This window comes from Mobula birostris, chromosome 7, assembly GCF_030028105.1.
Source record: "Mobula birostris isolate sMobBir1 chromosome 7, sMobBir1.hap1, whole genome shotgun sequence".
NCBI classification, from domain to species: domain Eukaryota; kingdom Metazoa; phylum Chordata; class Chondrichthyes; order Myliobatiformes; family Myliobatidae; genus Mobula; species Mobula birostris.
Window position 1 is genome coordinate 5,877,948 of NC_092376.1, and position 20,121 is coordinate 5,898,068.

General features: G+C 44.9%; 1 protein-coding gene across 6 annotated transcripts in view; it reads left to right on the forward strand.

Annotated features, from left to right (window-relative positions):
• The window catches only part of LOC140199980 (cGMP-dependent 3',5'-cyclic phosphodiesterase), a 343,544-nt gene that overhangs the window by 317,182 nt on the left and 6,241 nt on the right, over positions 1-20,121 (forward strand). For all 6 annotated transcript variants that reach the window (XM_072262534.1, XM_072262539.1, XM_072262536.1 and 3 more), the window contains 5 exons: positions 578-652; positions 7,889-7,988; positions 10,782-10,891; positions 13,610-13,648; positions 15,416-15,522. In XM_072262534.1, coding sequence (XP_072118635.1) covers positions 578-652; positions 7,889-7,988; positions 10,782-10,891; positions 13,610-13,648; positions 15,416-15,522 — 431 coding nt within the window. The remainder of the gene's footprint in view (positions 1-577; positions 653-7,888; positions 7,989-10,781; positions 10,892-13,609; positions 13,649-15,415; positions 15,523-20,121) is intronic.

Genomic DNA, 20,121 nt, shown 5'->3' on the forward strand with positions numbered 1-20,121 from the left:
GTTCAGCTGTACTGTGCTTGTCTGTTCTCTGTTCCATGTTCTAATGGACAGCTTTTTGATGTGATTGGAGGAATGTGCAGGGGCAATGTCAGAGGTAGGTTTTTATTATACAGAGAGTGGTGGATGTGTGGAACGTGCTGCCAGGGTCAGTGACAGAGGCAGATACATTAGGGACATTTAGGAGACTATTCAGTTGGCAAATGGAGGGCTGTGCAGGAGGGGAGGGGTAGATTGATCTTGGAGTAGGTTAAAAGGTTGTGGGCCAAAGGGCCTGTACCATTCTGTACAGTTTCGTGTCCTTTCTTCTGATAGAATGGGCAACCAGAATTTAAGGGTTCCTTGGGATCTGGGCACATTTGGAGCAGAAGGGGAATGGGATCCATGGGGGGAATCCCAAGCGCTGCAATGGACGGAGTGGGCCCAAGAGCCTCATTCCCATCAGTGTCAGTGGTGGGAATGGAAGCTGTGAGTGACAACTTTGTGTCAACACTTGGTGGGATGGGAAGGAAGGGTTTGAGGGGGTCTGTGGTGTGGTCTCACTCACTTACAAGGTCTGCGTTCTTTCTCCCATACACAGAGGCACCATTTTGCTCAGGCCATCGCCATTCTGAACACTGAGGGGTGCAATATCTTTGAGTCCTTCTCACGGAAGGTGAGTGCAATTGGTAGATCAGTTTATTATCGTACCGTGTAACGAGGCACATTGAAAAACCTGTCTTGCATACTGTTCAAACATACTTACCCGTCCACAATTTCAAAACGTTAAATTTACACAGATTACTCTTGGGGCATCACGGTAGGTTAGCGGTTACACCTGGGGAAGTCAGAGTTTGGAGTTCGATTCCGGCGTCCTCTGTAAGAAAGTTTGTATGTTCTTCCCCTGAGGGAGAGAGTTTCCTCTCACGGTCCGAAGACGTACTCGTTGGTAGGTTAATTGGTCTTTGTAAATTGTCCTGTGATTAGGCTGGGGTTAAACAGGTGCATTGCTGGGCAGTGCGGTGTGTTGTGCTGAAAGGGCCCGTTACTTGCTGTATCTCGAAATAAATAAAATACCCAAATTCCTCTTAAATGTTGAAATCAAACCCACATCCACCACTTCCACTGGCAGCTCATTCCACACTCTCACCACCCTCCGAGTGAAGAAATTTCCTCTCAGGTTCCCCTTAACCATTTCATCTTTCACCTTAACCCATGTCCTCTAGTTCTAGTCTCCCACAACCTCAGTGAAAAAAGCCTGCTTGCATTTACCCTACCTATACCCCTCATAATTTTGTATACTCCTATCAAATCTTCTCTGAATTTCTACCTTTCCTAGCCATAAGGCTACAAGACCTTAAGATTTCGAAGCAGAATTAGGCCCATCAAATTTGCTCCACCATTTCATCATGGCTGATCTAATTTTCCTCAGCCCCAATCTCCTGTCTTCTCCCCATATCCCTTCATGCCCTGACCAATCAAGAATCTATCAATCTCCACCTTAAATATAAATAAAGACTTGGCCTCCACAGCTACCTGTGGCAAAGAATTCCACAGACTCACCACTCCCTGGCTAAAGAAATTCCTCCTCATCTCCATTCAAAAAGGACACCCCTGCTATTCTGGGATTATGTCCTCTGGTTTTCGACTCTCCCACCGTAGGAAGCATCCTCTTCAAATCCACTCTGGTTCGGAAATTGCACCATCTCGGATCGCAAGACCCTGCAGTGGATAGTGAGGTCAGCTTAGAAGATCATCGGGGTCTCTCTTCCCACCATTACAGACATTTACACCACACGCTGCATCTGCAAAGCAAACAGCATTATGAAGGACCCCACACACCCCTCATACAAACTCTTCTCCCTCCTGCCATATGGCAAAAGGCACCAAAGTATTCAGGCTCTCACGACCAGACTATGTAACAGTTTCTTCCCCCAAGTCACCAGACTCCTCAATACCCAGAGCCTGGACTGACACCAACCTACTGCCCTCTACTGTGCTTATTGTCTTGTTTATTATTTATTGCAATGCCTGCACTGTTCTGTGCACTTTATGCAGTCCTGGGTCGGTCTGTAGTCTAGTGTGGTTTTTGTGTTGTTTTACGTAGTTCAGTGTAGTTTTTGTATTGTTCATGTAGCACCATGGTCCTGAAAAACATTGTCTCCTTTTTACTGTGTACTGTACCAGCAGTTATGGTCGAAATAACAATAAAAAGTGACTTGACTTGACTCTATCAAGGCTTTTCACCATTCAATAGGTATCAATGAGGTCATATCTCGTCTCACTCTTCTGAACTTCAATGAGTACAGACCCAGAGCCATCAAATGATCTTCATTTTATTTCTTTGTTATTTCTTTAAAGAATTCCAACAGATTTGTCAGGCAAGATTTTCCCTTGAGGAATCCATGCTGACTACAGCCATTTTATCATGTGCCTCCAAGTATCCTGAGACCTCATCCTTAATACTCGACTCCAACATCTTCCCGGCCACTGAGATCAGACTAACTGGCCTATAGTTTCCTTTCTTCTGCCTCTCTCCTTTCTTGAATAGTGGAGTGACATTTGCAATTTTCCAGTCTTCTATAACCATTCCAGAACATATTGATTCTTGAGAGATTATTACTAATGCCTCCACAATCGCTTTTGGAACCCTGGGGTGTACACCATCTGGTCCAGCTGACATATTTACCTTCAGACCTTTCAGTTTCCCAAGAACCTTCTCTCTAGTTATGGTAAATTCACACACTTTATTCCTCCAATACCTGGAACTTCCACCATATTGCTACTGTCTTCCACAGTGAAAACTGATGCAAACTATTTATTCAGTCTCTTCACTAATTTGTTGTCCCCCATCTCTATTTGTTCAGCATCGTTTTCCAGTGGTCTGATATCCACTCTCAACTCTATTTTACACTTTATGTATCTGAAGAAATCTTTCGTATCCTCTTTAATATTATTGACTAGCTTACTTTTGTATTCCTTCTTTACCTTAATGACTTTTTTAGTTTTCTTCTGTTTGTTTTTAAGAGCTTTCCAATCCTCCAACTTCCCACTGATTTTTGCTCTATTATTTGTCCTCTCTTTGGCTTTTATGTTGGCTGTTTCTTCTCTTGTTAGCCACGGTTATGCCATCTTTCCTTCAGAATATCTCTTCTTCTTTAGGGTGTATATATCCCGTGCCTTCCCAATTTCTTCCAGAAATTCCAGACGTTGCTGCTCTGCCATCATCCCTGCTAGTGTTTTTTTCCCAATCAATTCTGGCCAACGCCTCTCATGCCTCTGTAATTCCCTTTACTCCACTGTAATGCTGATACATCTGACTTTAGCTTCTCCTTCTCAAATTTCAGGGTGAATTGAGACCATACTTTGATCATTTGACCCTCAAGATTCTTTTAATTTAAGCTCTTTAATCAATTCTGGTTCATTGCACAACACCCAATCCAGAATAGCTGACCCTCTAGTGGGCTCAACACAAGCTGCTGTAAAAAGCCATCTCGTAGGCACTCTAGAAATTCCCCCTCCTGTTCCAGTACCAACCTGGTTTTTCCAATCTACCTCCATATTGAAGTCACCCGTGACTATTGTAACACTGCCCTTTTGGCATGCGTTTTCTATCTCCCTTTGTCATTTGTAGGTCACATCCTTCCGACTGTTTGGGGGTCTGTATACAACTCCCATCAGGGTCTTTTTACCCTTGCAGTTCCTTAGCTCCATCCACAATCAGCCAACACCTTCTATGTCACCTCTACCTAATGACTTGATTTCATTTTTTACCAACAGAGCAACACAGCCCCCTCTGCCCTCCTGTCTATCCTTTTGATACAATGTGTATCCTTGGACATTAAGCTCCCAGTTATAATCTTTCAGCCTTGATTCCATGATGCCCACAACATCATACATGCCAATCTGTATCTGTGTGCTGTGTTCATCTACCTTATTCCATATACTGCACACATTCAAATACAACACCTTAAGTCCTGTATTCACCCTTTTGATTTTATCTGCCATTTACATTGCAACTCATCCTGTTGACTGCAATTTTGCCCTATCAACAGCCTCTCCTCACTACACATTACCTCTGTTTGTAAACCAGCTACCTCATCTTCAGTACTATTATCCTCCTTTCCTACGATACTTCTTACATTGAAATATACACAACTCAAGATACTAGTCACACCATGTGCAGTTGTAGTTGTCAGGGACACTGCCTTCCCACATCCCACAAGGGGAGCATTTCACTATCCTATCTGTCATCTCTCCTGTCCTCACTGAGCAGATATAAAGAAGAGAGGGAGAAACACTGAGCATTTCTTTCCTTTGCTCTCTCTGAGTGAAGTCTCTTTTCGCTTTAAGATCACCACTCCGACTATGTCCACTCAAGATGATGGCTGCTGCAACAATGCTAACCTTTCCTATCCATATACCTGCCCAAATGTCTCATAAATATTGTTAATATACCTGTCTCAATCACTTTCTCTGGCAGCTCATTCCATGTATGGGCCTCCCTCTGGGTGAAAATGTTACCCCTCAGGTTCCTGTTAAATCTCTGCCTCCTCACCTTAAACCTGTGCCTTCGATTTCTCGACTTCCAAGCCCTGGGAAAAGGGCTGTGTGCATTCAACTATGCCCATCATGATTTAATTCACCTTTATTAAATCACCCCTCATTCACCTGTGTGCTGACAGAACAAAAAGTCCCAATCTGTTCAGCCTCTCTCCATGACTCAGTTCCCCAAGACCTCGCAACATCCTTATAAGTCTCCTCTGCACTCTTTCCAGCTTAATGACATCTTTCCATAGCAGAGTGACCTAGACTGAGCTCAGTACTCCAAGTGCAGCCTCCGCAGTGTCTTGTAGAGTTGCAACATAATGTACCAACCTCTGTACTCAATGACCTGACTGATGAAGGCCAGCATGCCAATTGCCAACTTCACCGGCATGCCAATTGCCAACTTCACCAGGATGCCAAATGCCAACTTCACCAGGATGCACCAACGTTCAACCACCCACTCGCACTAATAGAATAGAATAGGACAAAGCAGAACCTTATTGTCACGAACACGAGGAAATCTGCAGATGCTGGAAATCCAAGCAACACACACAAAATGCTGAAGGAACTCAGCAGGGCAGGCAGCATCTGTGGAAAATAGTAAACAGTCGACTTTTCGAGCCAAGGCCCTTCGCAGGACTGGAGAAAAAGAAGATGAGGAGTCACAGTTAGAGGGTGAGTGGAGGGGAGGGAGAAACACAAGGTGATAGGTGAAATCGAGAGGGGGAGGGATGAAGTAAATTGCTGGGAAGTTGATTGGAGAAGGCTATTTCCCAGCTAATTACTTCATCCCTCCCCTCCCAGTTTCACCTATCACCTGGTGTTTCTCTCTCCCCTCCCACACCTTTTAAATTTATTCCTCACCTTTTTTCTCCAGTCCTGCCGAAGAGTTTTGGCCCGAACGACTGTACTTTTCTATAGATGCTGCCTAGCCTGCTGAGTTCCTCCAGCAATTTTAGTGGTCACCTCACTATAGGAAGGATGTGGAAGCATTGGAAAGGGTACAGAGGAGATTTACCAGGATGCTGCCTGGTTTAGAAAGTATGCATTATGATCATAGATTAAGGGAGCTAGGGCTTTACTCTTTGGAGAGAAAGAGGATGAGAGGAGACATGATAGAGGTGTACAAGATAATAAGAGGAATAGATAGAGTGGATAGCCAGCGCCTCTTCCCCAGGGCACCACTGCTCAATACAAGAGGACTTGGCTTTAAGGTAAGGGGTGGGAAGTTCAAGGGGGATATTAGAGGAAGGTTTTTTTACTCAGAGAGTGGTTGGTGCGTGGAATGCACTGCCTGAGTCAGTGGTGGAGGCAGATACACTAGTGAAGTTTAAGAGACTACTAGGCAGGTATATGGAGGAATTTAAGGTGGGGGCTTATATGGGAGGCAGGGTTTGAGGGTTGGCACAACATTGTGGGCCGAAGGGCCTGTACTGTGCTGTACTATTCTATGTTCTAATTTTGTGTGTAGAACTTTATTGCCATTGCTCAAGACAGTGAGATTGTGGAGTTACTCCAGTCCGTGCAAAATAGATATTTACAATGCATGCAGTACTGCTTAATTAGAAAAAAAATCCCATTTTTACATGCAGCAAGTGACTTTGATGGTCCATAACATACAAAGGCCATCGGCAAGCTGGGGTGTAGCATTATTCAGCTAAACAACAGCCCTGGGGAAGAAGCTGTTTTTCAGTCTTATTGTCTTGGCTAAGATGTTTCTGTATCTCCTACCAGATGGCAGGAGATTGAACAGACAAGTCCGGGATGGGATGGGTCTTTAATGATGTTATGAGTGTGCCTGTACTTCGAGACTTGTAGATTGTTGCCAGGTCTTGTAGTTGAGTCCCAGTGATGTGCTGAGCCCACACTAATCACATTCTCCCCACATTCCTATCGTTTCCTCCCAGATTCCACCTGTCACCCACACGCTGGGGACAATTTACAATGGCCGATTGAGCCATCGACAATGTCGGTCTTTGGAATGTGGGAGGAAACCAGAGCCTATACTATTGTGGGGAGAATGTACAAACTCCACACAGGCAGTGCCTGACATCTAACTCAGTGTCCATCCAACCTCAATGTCCATCCTTCCCGTCCACCTTCCCCCTGTGTCCATCCTGTCCCTGTCCCTATCCCAGCCTGGCTGAGTGACCATCCCATGTCAGAAGCACCGCCGAGTGTCCTTATCTGCTGTATCACTGTGTGGCACATGAATTGTGAAGTATTTGACCACAAGTCCCTATGAAGGATATCAGGGCCCTTAGCAGTGTCAATGGTCCCTCCCATTCACCCAATAATCTCTTTGAGCCCTGACCATCAGGCAGGAGGTACCATAGCATTAGAAGAACAGCAGTTAGGATGGGAAACAGCTTGTTCCTCCAGGCTGTGAGGTTACTGAACTCTCTGCCACCACCTGGGTCTCATCTTTTCTAAAGCGCCAGTGGCATTATGCTGTTTGCTTTTTAACTTGTGTTGTAAATGCACCTTATTAGTTGTTAATTTTATTTGTGGTAAAGTTACTTTATGTGCTATGTGTGTGGGTTATATGTACTGTGTTGTGCACCTTTGTTCAGAGGAACGTTATTTCGTTTGGTGGTATACGTGTGTACAGTTGAACAACAAGAAACTTGAACTCAGTGTCCATTCCAGCCTGGTGACCATTCTATCTCTGTACATCTCATTCTGGTGTACGTCCCACCCCAGACGTCCATACGAACCCAGTGTTCATCCTTCCCCTCTCCATGATCAGAGATTAAGGGAGCTAGGGCTTTACCCTTTGGAGAGAAGGAGGATGAGAGGAGACATGATGGAGGTCTACAAGATAATAAGAGGAATAGATAGAGTGGATAGCCAGTGCCTCTTCCCCAGGGCACCACTGCTCAATACAAGACGACATGGCTTGAAGGTAAGGGGTGGGAAGTTCAAGAGGGATATTAGAGGAAGGTTTTTTACTCAGAGAGTGGTTGGTGTGTGGAATGCACTGCCTGAGTCAGTGGTAGAGGCAGATACACTAGTGAAGTTTAAGAGACTACTAGACAGGTATATGGAGGAATTTAAGGTGGGGGCTTATATGGGAGGCAGGGTTTGAGGGTCGGCACAACATTGTGGGCTGAAGGGCCTGTACTGTGCTGTACTATTCTATGTTCTATGGGTGACCATCCCATCTGAGTGTCCATAGTACCCATGTACCCAGCGACCACTCCATTCCGGTGAGTACCCCATCCTGGCATCTGTCCTTCTGGTGACTATTCCATCCTACTTGCTGTCCGTCTCGTCCCGTCCAATCCCGGTGACCACGCTCTCCCCATCCTTCTCCAGTAGCTTCGTACTGAGTGCTCCTGACCTCCTCTGTTCCTTGGCGCAGGACTACCAGAAGATGCTGGACTTGATGCGGGACATTATTTTGGCCACTGACATGGCTCACCACATCGAGATCTTACCGGAACTCCAGGAGATGGTTAAAGGTACCAAGCTCGCTAAACTTTCTCTGTAACTGCCATAAGCCACTGACACAGAGGAGCAGAATTAAGCCATTCGGCCCATCAAGTTTTCTCTGCTATTTCATCATGGCTGATTCATTATCTCTCTCAACCCCATTCTCCTGCCATCTCTCGCTAACCTTTGACTAATCAAGAACCGATCAATCTCCACTTTAAATATTCTCATTGACTTTGCCTTCAGAGTCATCTGTGGCAATGAATTCCACAGGTTCACCACACCACCCCATGGCTAAAGAAATTCCTCCTCATCTCTGTTCCAAATGGACGTCCCTCTATTCTGAGGCTGTGTCCTCTGGTCCTAGACTCCCCCACTATTGGAAACATCCTCTGCACATCCGCTCCATCTAGGCCTTTCAACATTTCATAGGTTTGAATGAGATCCCCTCGAATTCTTCTAAATTCCAGTGAGTACAGGCCTGAATGCTGCCAAATTCTCCTCATAGGTTACCCCATTCATTCCCAGAATCATCCTTGTGAACCTCCTCTGGGCTCTCTCCAATGACTATACATCCTTTCTGAGATATGGGGTCCAAAACTATTGACAATACTCCAAGTAGCCTGCCGAGTGTTTTATAAAGGCTCAGCATTATCTCCTTGTTTTTATATTCTATTCCCCTTGAAGTAAATGGCAACATTGCATTTGCCTTCTTTACCACAGACTCAACCTGTAAATTAACCTTCTGGGAGTCCTGCACAGAAGGACTCCCAGGTCCCTCTGCAGCTCTGATGTTTGAACCTTCTCCCCACTAGATAATAGTCCGCACTATTGTTCCTTTTACCAAAATGCATTATAATGCATTTCTCAACACTTTATTCCACCTGCCACTTTTTTGCCCATTCTTCCAATTTGTCTAAGTCCTGCTGCAATCGCATTGCTTCCTCAGCACTACCTACCCCTCCACCTATCTTCATATCATCCGTAAACTTTGCCACAAAACTATCAATTCCATTATCTAAATCATTGACAAACAATGTGAAAAGTAGCAATCCCAATACTGACCCCTGAGGCACACCACTAGTCTTTAGCAGCCAACCAGAAAAGGTCTGTTATTTCCACTCGCTGCCTCCTGCCTGTCAGCCATTCTTCTATCCATGCCAGTATCTTTCCTGTAATACCATAGGAATTTATCTTGTTAAGCAGCCTCATGTGTGGCACCTTATCGAATGCCTTCTGAAAATCCAATTAAATGATGTCCTCTGCCTCTCCTTTGTCCGCCCTGCTTGTTACTTCCTTGAAGAACTCTAACAGGTTTGTCAGGCAAGATTTCCCTTCCTAGAAGCCACTTGTTTTAGCATTAGTCTCCAAGTAACCGGAAACCTCATACTTAATAATAGACTCCAACACTTTCCCAACTACTGAGGTTAGGAGACTGGCCTATGATTTCCTTTCTTTTGCCTTCCTCCCTTCTTAAAGGGTGGAGTGACATTTGCAATCTTCCAGTCCTCTGGACCATGCCAGAATCAAGAGATTCTTGAAAGATCATGACTAAGTACTCATTAAGTTAATTTGCCATTACTTTGTCTCCCATTACTACATCACCAGCATCATTTTCCAGTGGTCCAATATCAACTCTCACCTCCATTTTACTCTTTATATAACCGAAAAAAAAACTTCCAATATCCTGCTTTTTATTATTGGCCAGTTTGCCCTCATATTTCATCTTTTCCCTTATTGTAGCTTTTTAAGTTACCTTTTGTTGGATTTTAGAAGCTTCCCAATCATCCAACTTCCCACTCACTTTTGCTACCTTATATGCCTTTTTCCTTGGCTTCTGCTCCTATATCTTATGGTCCTCTAGCCGTCTGCACAGGTGTAATGAAAATCTTACAGCAGCATCACTGGCATAGGGCGTCAGATAATCAGCACTCACATGAAAAAAAATATAACTGGAACAATTTTTAAAGGCAAAAACATAATTAAAACAGAGGTAAGTTCATCCTGGAGCAAAGTGATCAAAGTAGTGATCATGATGCTAAACTGTGGCGATTGGGGTTGTACCGGCCGGTTCAAGAACCAGATGGTTGAAGGGAAGGAGCTGTTCCTGAATCTGGTGGTGTGGAACTTCAGGCTTCTGTACCTCCTGTCCAACGGGAACGATGAGAAGATGGTGTGGCCCAGGTGGTGGGGACCATTGATGATAGACATTGCCTTCTTGAGGCAGAAGCTCCTGTAGATGGAACTGGTGGTGGGGAGTTAAGTGCCTGTGATGTATTGGCTGTGTCCACCACTCCCTATAGCTTCCTGCGCATTCAGATTGCCGTACCAGACCACGACGTAACAGGGCAGTACATTAGAGTGATGGCTAAGCGTGACGCTATTACATCTCAGGCTGTCGGAATCCAGATTTCAATTCCAACGTCATCTGTAAGGAGTCTGTATGCTTTCCTTGTGGAATGCATAGGTTTTCTCCGGGTGCTCTGGTTTCCTCCCACACTCTGTGGATGTACTGGTTGGTAGGTTAGTTGGTCATTGTAAATTGTCCTGTGATTAGGCGAGGGTTAAATCAGTGGGTTGCCGGGTGGGCTGAAAGGGCCTGTTCATGGCTATCTAGGAAGACAATAAATAATTTATGTTCAATTTCTTTTTTCTTTTTCGTATGAATGTTGCTTACCTGATGCTGTACACCTGTGATGCTGCTGAGAGTAAGTGTTTCATTGCACCTGTCAGGATACTCTCAACAGTACGTGGTGTTCCCATCCACCCTCTCCTGGTTCGAACTGGGATCTTTCTTACAGACTTCTTGTGTTTCACGGCAGCTTACGACAAAGAGAACATGGACCATCACACTCTGCTCTTGAATCTGATGATGACAACCTGTGACCTCAATGACCAAACCAAAGGGTGGAAAACCACCATCAAAACAGCGGTGAGTGTGAGGCAATAACATCTGCACCACTAACGGACTCAGGTGCAGGTTCACGTTCCGATTCCCATTCAGATTCAAAAACCAAAGTCAAAGTCTATTATCAAAGTACGTTTATGTTACCATATACCTTGAGATTCATTTTCTTGCAAGCATTTGCAGAAAAATAAAGAAATACTATACAATAAGCTGAGGCTTTATTCCGTGGAGCAGGGGAGGCTGAGGGGCTTAAGTGTTGTCTTCAAGTCTTCGGGAAAACTAATAGAAATACCTTCTGTCCTCTCCAAAATAATTCTCATAGTCATAGTCATAGTCATACTTATTGCTCCCGGGGGAAATTGGTTTTCGTTACAGTTGCACCATAAATAGTTAAATAGTAATATGTAAATTATACCAGTAAATTATGAAATAAGTCCAGGACCAGCCTATCGGCTCAGGGTGTCTGACCCTCCAAGGGAGGAGTTGTAAAGTTTGATGGCCACAGGTAGGAATGACTTCCTGTAACGCTCTGCGTTGCATCTCAGTGGAATGAGTCTCTGGCTGAATGTACTCCTGTGCCCAACCAGTACATTATGTAGTGGATGGGAGACATTGTCCAAGATGGCATGCAACTTGGACAGCATTCTCTTTTCAGACACCACCGTCAGAGAGTCCAGTTCTATCCCCACAACATCACTGGCCTTACGAATGAGTTTGTTGATTCTGTTGGTGTCTGCTACCCTCAGCCTGCTGCCCAGGGCACACAACAGCAAACATGATCGCACTGGCTACCACAGACTTGTAGTACATCCTCAGCATCGTCCGGCAGATGTTAAAGGACCTCAGTCTCCTCAGGAAATAGAGGTGGCTCTGAACCTTCTTGTAGACAGCCTCAGTGTTCTTTGACCAGTCCAGTTTATTGTCAATTCGTATCTCCAGGTATTTGTAATCCTCCACCATGTCCACACTGACCCCCTGGATGGAAACAGGGGTCACCAGTACCTTAGCTCTCCTCAGGTCTTCTCATCTTCCACATCCCATCTGCTCCATGGGAAACAATCCTCACTTCTCCAAGATCCAAACCTTAAGCTGCATACCTTTGCTTCCCAAACTATTCCACTAAAAGTCTCCCACATGCTCTCCAGGATCTTCCCAACTTTCCAGAAATGTGGTGACTAGAACTGGATACCACCTAATCCCAGCTGCCTGTTCATGGGTGTTGAATTCGGATGTTTTTGATCCAAGGTTCTTTTGGAAGTCAAGAATGAGACAAAAATCTTGTTTCACAATTGTTTTATTAAGTGCTAGGAGAACAGAGAGTAGAAAGAGTCTTGTAGAAACAGCAGGAAAGAGCAAAGAGAGAAAAGATAGCGAGCCAATGTGCTCTGCTCTTCTTATACCAAAGATAACAGACATTCCATTCAAGTTTGTAGATAAAGGTTAATTGATCGGATGGCCCCTATTCAAATAATGCAATACCCAAGGTGCTTCATGCTTTACCTCCATGCCTTTCATGCTTTGCTAGCTACTCTTTGATTAGCTCTAATTTGGACTTGTTCATTAGAAACACACATCGAAGTTGCTGGTGAACGCAACAGGCCAGGCAGCATCTCTAGGAAGAGGTACAGTCGACGTTTCGGGCCGAGACCCTTCGTCAGGACTAGCTGAAGGAAGAGCTAGTAAGAGATTTGAAAGTTGGAGGGAGAGGGGGAGATCCAAAATGATAGGAGAAGTCAGGAGGGGGAGAGATGGAGCCAAGAGCTGGACAGGTGATTGGCAGAAGGGATATGAGAGGATCATGGGACAGGAGGTCCAGGGAGAAGGGAAAGAGGGAAGGGGGGAAAAAACCCAGAGGATGAGCAAGGGGTATAGTCAGAGGGACAGAGGGAGAAAAAGGAGAGAGAGAGAGAAAGAATGTGTGTATATAAATAAATAACGGATGGGGTACGAGGGGGAGGTGGGGCATTAGCGGAAGTTAGAGAAGTCAATGTTCATGCCGTCAGGTTGGAGGCTACCCAGACGGAATATAAGGTGTTGTTCCTCCAACCTGAGTGTGGCTTCAACTTTACAGTAGAGGAGGCCGTGGATAGACATAACAGAATGGAAATGGAATGTGGAATTAAAATGTGTGGCCACTGGGAGATCCTGCTTTCTCTGGCGGACAGAGCATAGGTGTTCAGCAAAACAATCTCTCTGTCTGTGTCAGGTCTTGCCAATATATAGAAGGCCACATCGGGAGCACCAGATGCAGTATATCACCCCAGCCGACTCATAGGTGAAGTGTCGCCTCACCTGGAAGGACTGTCTGGGGCCCTGAATGGTGGTAAGGGAGGAAGTGTAAGGGCATGTGTAGCACTTGTTCCGCTTACAAGGATAAGTGCCAGGAGGGAGATCAGTGGGGAGGGATGGGGGCGGACGAGTGGACAAGGGAGTTGCGTAGGGAGTGATCCCTGCGGAAAGCAGAAAGCGGGGAGGGAAAGATGTGCTTAGTGGCGGGATCCCGTTGGAGGTGGCCGCAGCAGGCCAGGCAGCATCTCTAGGAAGAGGTACAGTTGACGTTTTGGGCTGAGACCCTTCATCAGGACTAACTGAAGGAAGAGATAGTAAGGAACAGCTGGCCTGCTGCGTTCACCAGCAACTTTGATGTGTGTTGCTTGAATTTCCAGCATCTGCAGAATTCCTCGTGTTTGCGTTGTTCATTAGAAACTCTACTCATTCGAACATTCCTCTTCCTTTCTCTAGGAGTTGATTTATAAGGAATTCTTCTCACAAGGAGATTTGGTGAGTTAACACTGGAAAATATTTGTTTCTCTTCTCACATTCATGTGTTTTAAGGCTTATTTTTGTTGGGACTTGTCTGTGTTCTCTGATGGGAAAGTCATAGTCATAGTCATACTTTATTGATCCCGGGGGAAATTGGTTTTCGTTACAGTTGCACCATAAATAATAAATAGTAATAGAACCATAAATAGTTAAATAGTAATATGTAAATTATGCCAGTAAATGTAGGTGGGTGTTAACTTTACTTGTCACATGTACATCAAAATATTGAAACATACAGTGGAACACACACACAACGCTGGATGAACTCTGCAGGTCAGGCAGCGTCTATGGACAGGAATAAAGAATTCTTCGGGATGAGACCCTTCATCAGCACCTGCTGCTGGGAAGTTCTGTGAAAATGAGTTTAGGGGATACCTTAATTCACTGGTCTCAATTCGCTTTGACCTGCTGATAAAGAGGCTCCACCTGAGGAACCTGCTGGGGTTAGCCCACAAGTCTTGCCACATTACAGGCACCTACATAGAATTCATACAATTCACTAACCCTAACCCATATGTCTTTGGAATGTGGGAGGAAACGGAAGCTTCCAGAGCAAATCCAAGTGGTCTCAGAGAGAACATACAAACTCCTTACAGACAGCAATGGGTTTTGAACCTTATCTTTAAAACTGTTGCTGTAATATTATTGCACGATAAGCTAAGCTAACACACTGCCATTTGGTAGAGGAAACCAAATGTTTGCTTGCATTTGGCCCATATCCCTCAAAAACTTTCCTACCTACAGTAAGTACCTGTCCAAGAGTCTTTTCAATGTTGTTATTGTTCCTGCCTCAACCACTTCCCCTTGGCAGCTCACTTCATAGACTCACCACCCATTGGGTGGAAAAGTTGATGCTCAGAGTCTTATTAAATCCCTGATGAAGGGTGCTGATGGAGGGTCTCAGCCGAAACATCGACGGTTTATTCCTCTCCACAGATGTTGCCTGACCTGCTGAGTGCCTTCAGCATTTTGTGTGTGTGTGTTGTTCCGGATTTCCAGCATCTGCAGAATCTCTTGGGCATTGTGAAATGCCTTGTTTGCATCAACACAATGCAAGGATGCGCTGGGGGCAGGCCACAAGGGTCACCACATTTCCAGTGACAACATAGCAAGCCCACAACTTACTAAACCTAACCCATACGTCCTTGGACTGTGGGAGGAAACCAGAGCACTCAGAGGAAACCCACATGGTCATGAGATGAACATATAAACCCCTTACAGACAGCAGTGAGAATCAATCCCTCAGTGCTGGTGCTGTAACGTGTTACCCTGGCCAATATATTTTATTTTATTTTATTTAGAGGTGTAGTGCATAACAGGCCCTTCCAGCCCAACGAGCCACACCACCCAGCAACTCACCTATTTAACCCTAGCCTAGTCACAGGACAATTTACAATGACTTAATTATCCCACTAACCGGTACACCTTTGGACTGTGTGAGGAAATCAGAGCACCTGGAGGAAACATATGTACACACAGGAAGGACGTTAAAAACTTCTTAGAGACAGCGTCAGAATGAATGCCGAACTCTGCCAAGGCTGTAATGGCATTGCGCCAACTGCTGCGCTACTGCGGCACCTGCTACCGTGCAGCTCGACTGTGGGGAAGGTCTAACTTTTTGGTCCGTGATTCCTCTTGCAGTCGAATAGTGACAAGAGTAGTCAGGCCAAGACCCTGACGGCCTCTGCAGACATTTGACCTCTTCCTTTCATGTCCTGTTTGCAGGAGAAGGCAATGGGGAACCGTCCCTTAGAGATGATGGACCGAGAGAAGGCCTATGTTCCTGAGCTCCAGATCAATTTCATGGAACATATTTGCATGCCAACTTACAAGTAAGTACAAGGATTCACTCTCGTAACCAGGTTACCATTACCCAGCAACAGTCAACAGCAACTAGACCGTGATCACCCCCGCCGTCAGTGGTGGTACTGAGGGCAGGTGTCTGGACCAGCTGTAAGAATAATAGATGGAATTTAATGCAAATAAGTGAGAGACGTAGCAGTCTGGGAGAACAAACCAGTGTAGGAGTTACACAGCACGCGGTAGGACATGGAGGGTTGCAGTAGAACAGAAGGATCTGGGACTTGTTCATTTGTAATATCCCCTATCGTATGATGTTGGCAGTCATGGTCTTTCCATAACCATGATTGTTCTTGGCAAATTTTTCTACAGAGCTCATTTTCCATTGCCTCCTTCTGGGCAGTGTCTTTACAAGGTAGGTGATCCCAGCCATTATCAATACCCTTCAGTGGTCACATAACCAGGACTTGTGATATGCAACAGCTGCTCATACGACCATCCACCACCTGCTCCCATGTCTTCATGTGACTCTGACTGAGGGGCTAAGTGGGTGCTACACCTTGCCCAAGGGTGACCTGCAGGCTAGCAGAGGGAAGGAGTGCCTTACACCTCCTTTGGTAGAGACGTATCTCCACCCTGCCATCTGAGAATACAGATCCATAATTCCTTGAAAGTGGTGACATAGGTAAATAGAGTCATAAAGAAACACATTGGCCTTCATTAAGCAGAGTACTGAGTACAAGATTGTATAAACTACACACTTATTGATAATAAATGTACTTTGAACTTTGAGGAGTTGGGATGTTATGTTGAAGTTGTATAAGAGCTTTGTCCAGTGGCTAGTCAGGACATGGTAAGATTTGCGAGGAGGGGATTTCAGTCAGATCCAGTGCCCGAGGATAAAAGGCAGCAGTGGGTCGCTACAACGGAAAAGAGCTTTGACCAGCAACCAATTGGCATTTGGGATTGGAAAGAAAAGGAAAGAAAAGTTCAAGTTTTTTCATTCTTTTCTTTACATCTGCTCAGCAAGAATAGTGGAACGCTCCCCTTGTGAGATGTGACGGAGCAGGGAGATCTCCAGTGACCCTGACGACTACAACTGCGAGAAGTGCATCCAGCTGCAGTTTCTAACAATCCGCGTTAAGGATTTGGAGCTGGAACTGGATGAACTCTGGATCATTTGGGAGACTGAGGGGGTGGGAGATAGGACATACAGAGAGGTGGTTACACCCAAGGTGCAGAACACAGGAAACTGGGTGACAGTCAGGAAGGGGAAAGCAATTAAGGAGCCAGTGCAGAGCACCCCTGGGGCTATCCCCCTCAACAGCAGGTTTATCACTTTGGATACTGATGGGGGGGAATGAACTAACAGAAGAAAGTCACAGTAGTCGGGTCTCTGGCACTGTGTCTGCCTCTGTGACTCAGAAGGGAAGAGGGGAGAGAGGAGGCACGCTGTGGTGACAGGGGATTTGTTAGTGAGGGGAATTGACAGGAGGTTCTGTGGGCTTCCCGGATGGCATGTTGCTTCCCGGGTGCCAGGGTCCAGGATATTTTGGATCGAGGGTGAACGGCCAGAAGTCATGGCCCATGTGGGTACCAATGACACGGGTACAAGTGACGAGGTTCTACGAAAGGAAGTCAGAGAGATAGGTGGAAGTTAAAGGGCAGGACCTCCAGGGCTGTGGTCTCAGGATTGCTACCTGTGCCACATGCTAGGGAGGCCAGAACTAGAAAGGTTATATATTTAATATGTGGCTAAAGAGTTGGTGTAGGAGGGAGGGTATAAAATTTTTGGATCATTGAGTCTGCACCTGACTAATACCCTAGCAGGAAGGTTTGTTAATGCTGCATTGTGGAGTTTAAACCAGAATTGCAGGGGGATGGGAACCAGAGTACCAGAGCAGTTAGTGGAGAGATTGTGGAGGAAATGTTGATAAGACCTCAGACAAAATTGGGAATCAAAAGGTTGAGCATGGTGGAAGTAGTGTCCTGAGCTGCGTATATTTCAATGCAGGAAGAACCGTAGGAAAGGTGGATAATGGTGCTGAAGGTGAGGTAGCTTGTTTACAAACAGAGCTGATGTGTATTGAGGAGAGGCTGTGGACAGGGCAAATTTGCAGTCAACAGGATGAGTTCCAATGTAAATGTCAGACAGAATCAAAAAGGGTGAATACAGGACTGGAGGTGTTGTGTTTGAACGCAAGCAGTATATGGATTAAGGTAGATGAACTTGTAGCACAGTTGCAGATTGCAGGTATGATGTTGTAGGTATCACTGAATCATGGCTGAAAGAAGATTATAGCTGGGAGCTTAATGACCAAGGATACACATTGTATTTAAAGGACAGGCAAGAGGGCAGAGGGGACGGTGTTGCTCTGCTGGTAAAAAATGAAATGAAATCATTATAAAGGGTGACATAGGGTCAGAAGGTGTTGAACCATTGTGGATAGAGCTAAGGAACTGCAAAGGAGTTGTATACAGACCCCCAAACAGTAGTAAGAATTTGGCCTGCAAATTACAATGGGATATATAAAATACACGCTAAAAGGGCAATGTTACAATAGTCATGCAGGTAGGCTGGGAAATTCAATTGGTACTGGATTTCAGGAAGGGGAATTTCCAGAGTGCCTATGAGATGGCTTTTTAGAGCAGCTCGTAAAAGAGAGCCCACTTGGGGATCTATTACTCTGGATTGGGTGTTGTGCAATGAACCACGATTGATTAGAGAGCTGAAGGTAAAAGAACCCCTCGGGGATAGTGATTATAATATGGTCAAATTCACCCTGAAATTTGAGAAGCAGAAGCTGAAGTCAGATGCATCAATATTACAGTGGAGTAAAGGGAATTACAGAGGCATGAGAGAGGAGTTGGCTAGATTTGATTGGAAAAGAACTCTGGCAGGGATGATGGCAGAACATCAGTGGCTGGAATTTCTGGAAGCAATTCAGAAGGCACGGGATATACAAACCCCATTTCCAGAAAAGTTGGGATATTTTCCAAAATGCAATAAAAACAAAAATCTGTGATATGTTAATTCACGTGAAACTTTATTTAACTGACAAAAGTACAAAGATAAGATTTTCAATAGTTTTACTGACCAACTTAATTGTATTTTGTAAACATACACAAATTTAGAATTTGATGGCTGTAACACACTCAACAAAAGTTGGGACAGAGTTAAAATAAGATTGAAAAGTGCACAGAATATTCAAGTAACATTGGTTTGGAAGACTCCACATTAAGCAGGTTAATTGGTAGCAGGTGAGGTATCATGACTGGGTATAAAAGTAGCGTTCGTCAAAGGCTCAGTCTTTGCAAGCAAGGATGGGTCGTGGCTCACCCCTTTGTGCCAAAATTCGTGAGAGAATTGTTCGTCAGTTCAAAAGGAACAATTCTCAACGCAAGATTGCAGAGAATTTAGGTCTGTCAGCATCTACAGTACATAATATTGTGAAAAGATTCAGAGAATTCAGAGACATCTCAGTGCGTAAAGGGCAAGGTCGGAAACCACTGTTGAATGCACGTGATCTTCGAGCCCTCAGGCGGCACTGCCTAAGAAACCATCATGCTACTGTGACAATTATAGCCACCTGGGCTCGGGAGTACTTCCGAAAACCATTGTCACTCAACACAGTCCCTCGCTTCATCCAGAAATGCAACTTGAAACTGTATTACACAAGGAGGAAGCCATACATCAACTCTATGCAGAAACGCCGGCGAGTTCTCTGGGCCCGAGCTCATCTCAGATGGACTGAAACACTGTGAAACCGTGTGCTGTGGTCAGATGAGTCCACATTTCAGCTAGTTTTTGGAAAAAACAGGTGTCGAGTTCTCCGTGCCAAAGATGAAAACGACCATCCAGATTGTTATCAGCGAAAGGTGCAAAAGCCAGCATCTGTGATGGTATGGGGGTGCATCGGTGCCCACGGCATGGGTGAGTTGCATGTATGTGAAGGTACCATTGACTCTGAGGCGTATATTAGGATTTTAGAGAGACATATGTTGCCATCAAGGTGACGTCTCTTCCCGGGACGTCCATGTTTATTTCAGCAGGACAATGCCAGACCACATTCTGCACGGGCTACAACAGCGTGGCTTTGTAGACACAGAGTTCGTGTGCTTGACTGGCCTGCTGCCAGTCCAGATCTATCTCCTATTGAAAATGTATGGCGCATCATGAAGAGGAGAATCAGACAACGGAGACCACGGACTGTTGAGCAGCTGAAGTCTTATGTCAAGCAAGAATGGACAAAATTTCCAATTGCAAATCTACAATTAGTATCTTCAGTTCCAAAACGAATAAAAAGTGTTATTAAAAGGAAAGGTGATGTAACACAATGGTAAACATGCTTCTGTCCCAACTTTTGCTGAGTGTGTTGCAGCCATCAAATTCTAAATTTGTGTATGTTTACAAAATACAATTAAGTTGGTCAGTAAAACTATTGAAAATCTTTTCTTTGTACTTTTGTCAGTTAAATAAAGGTTCACGTGAATTAACATATCACAGATTTTTGTTTTTATTGCATTTTGGAAAATATCCCAACTTTTCTGGAAATGGGGTTTGTATATACATCATAAAGAGGAAAAAGTATTCTAAAGGCAAGATAGTACAACCATGGCTGACAAGAGAA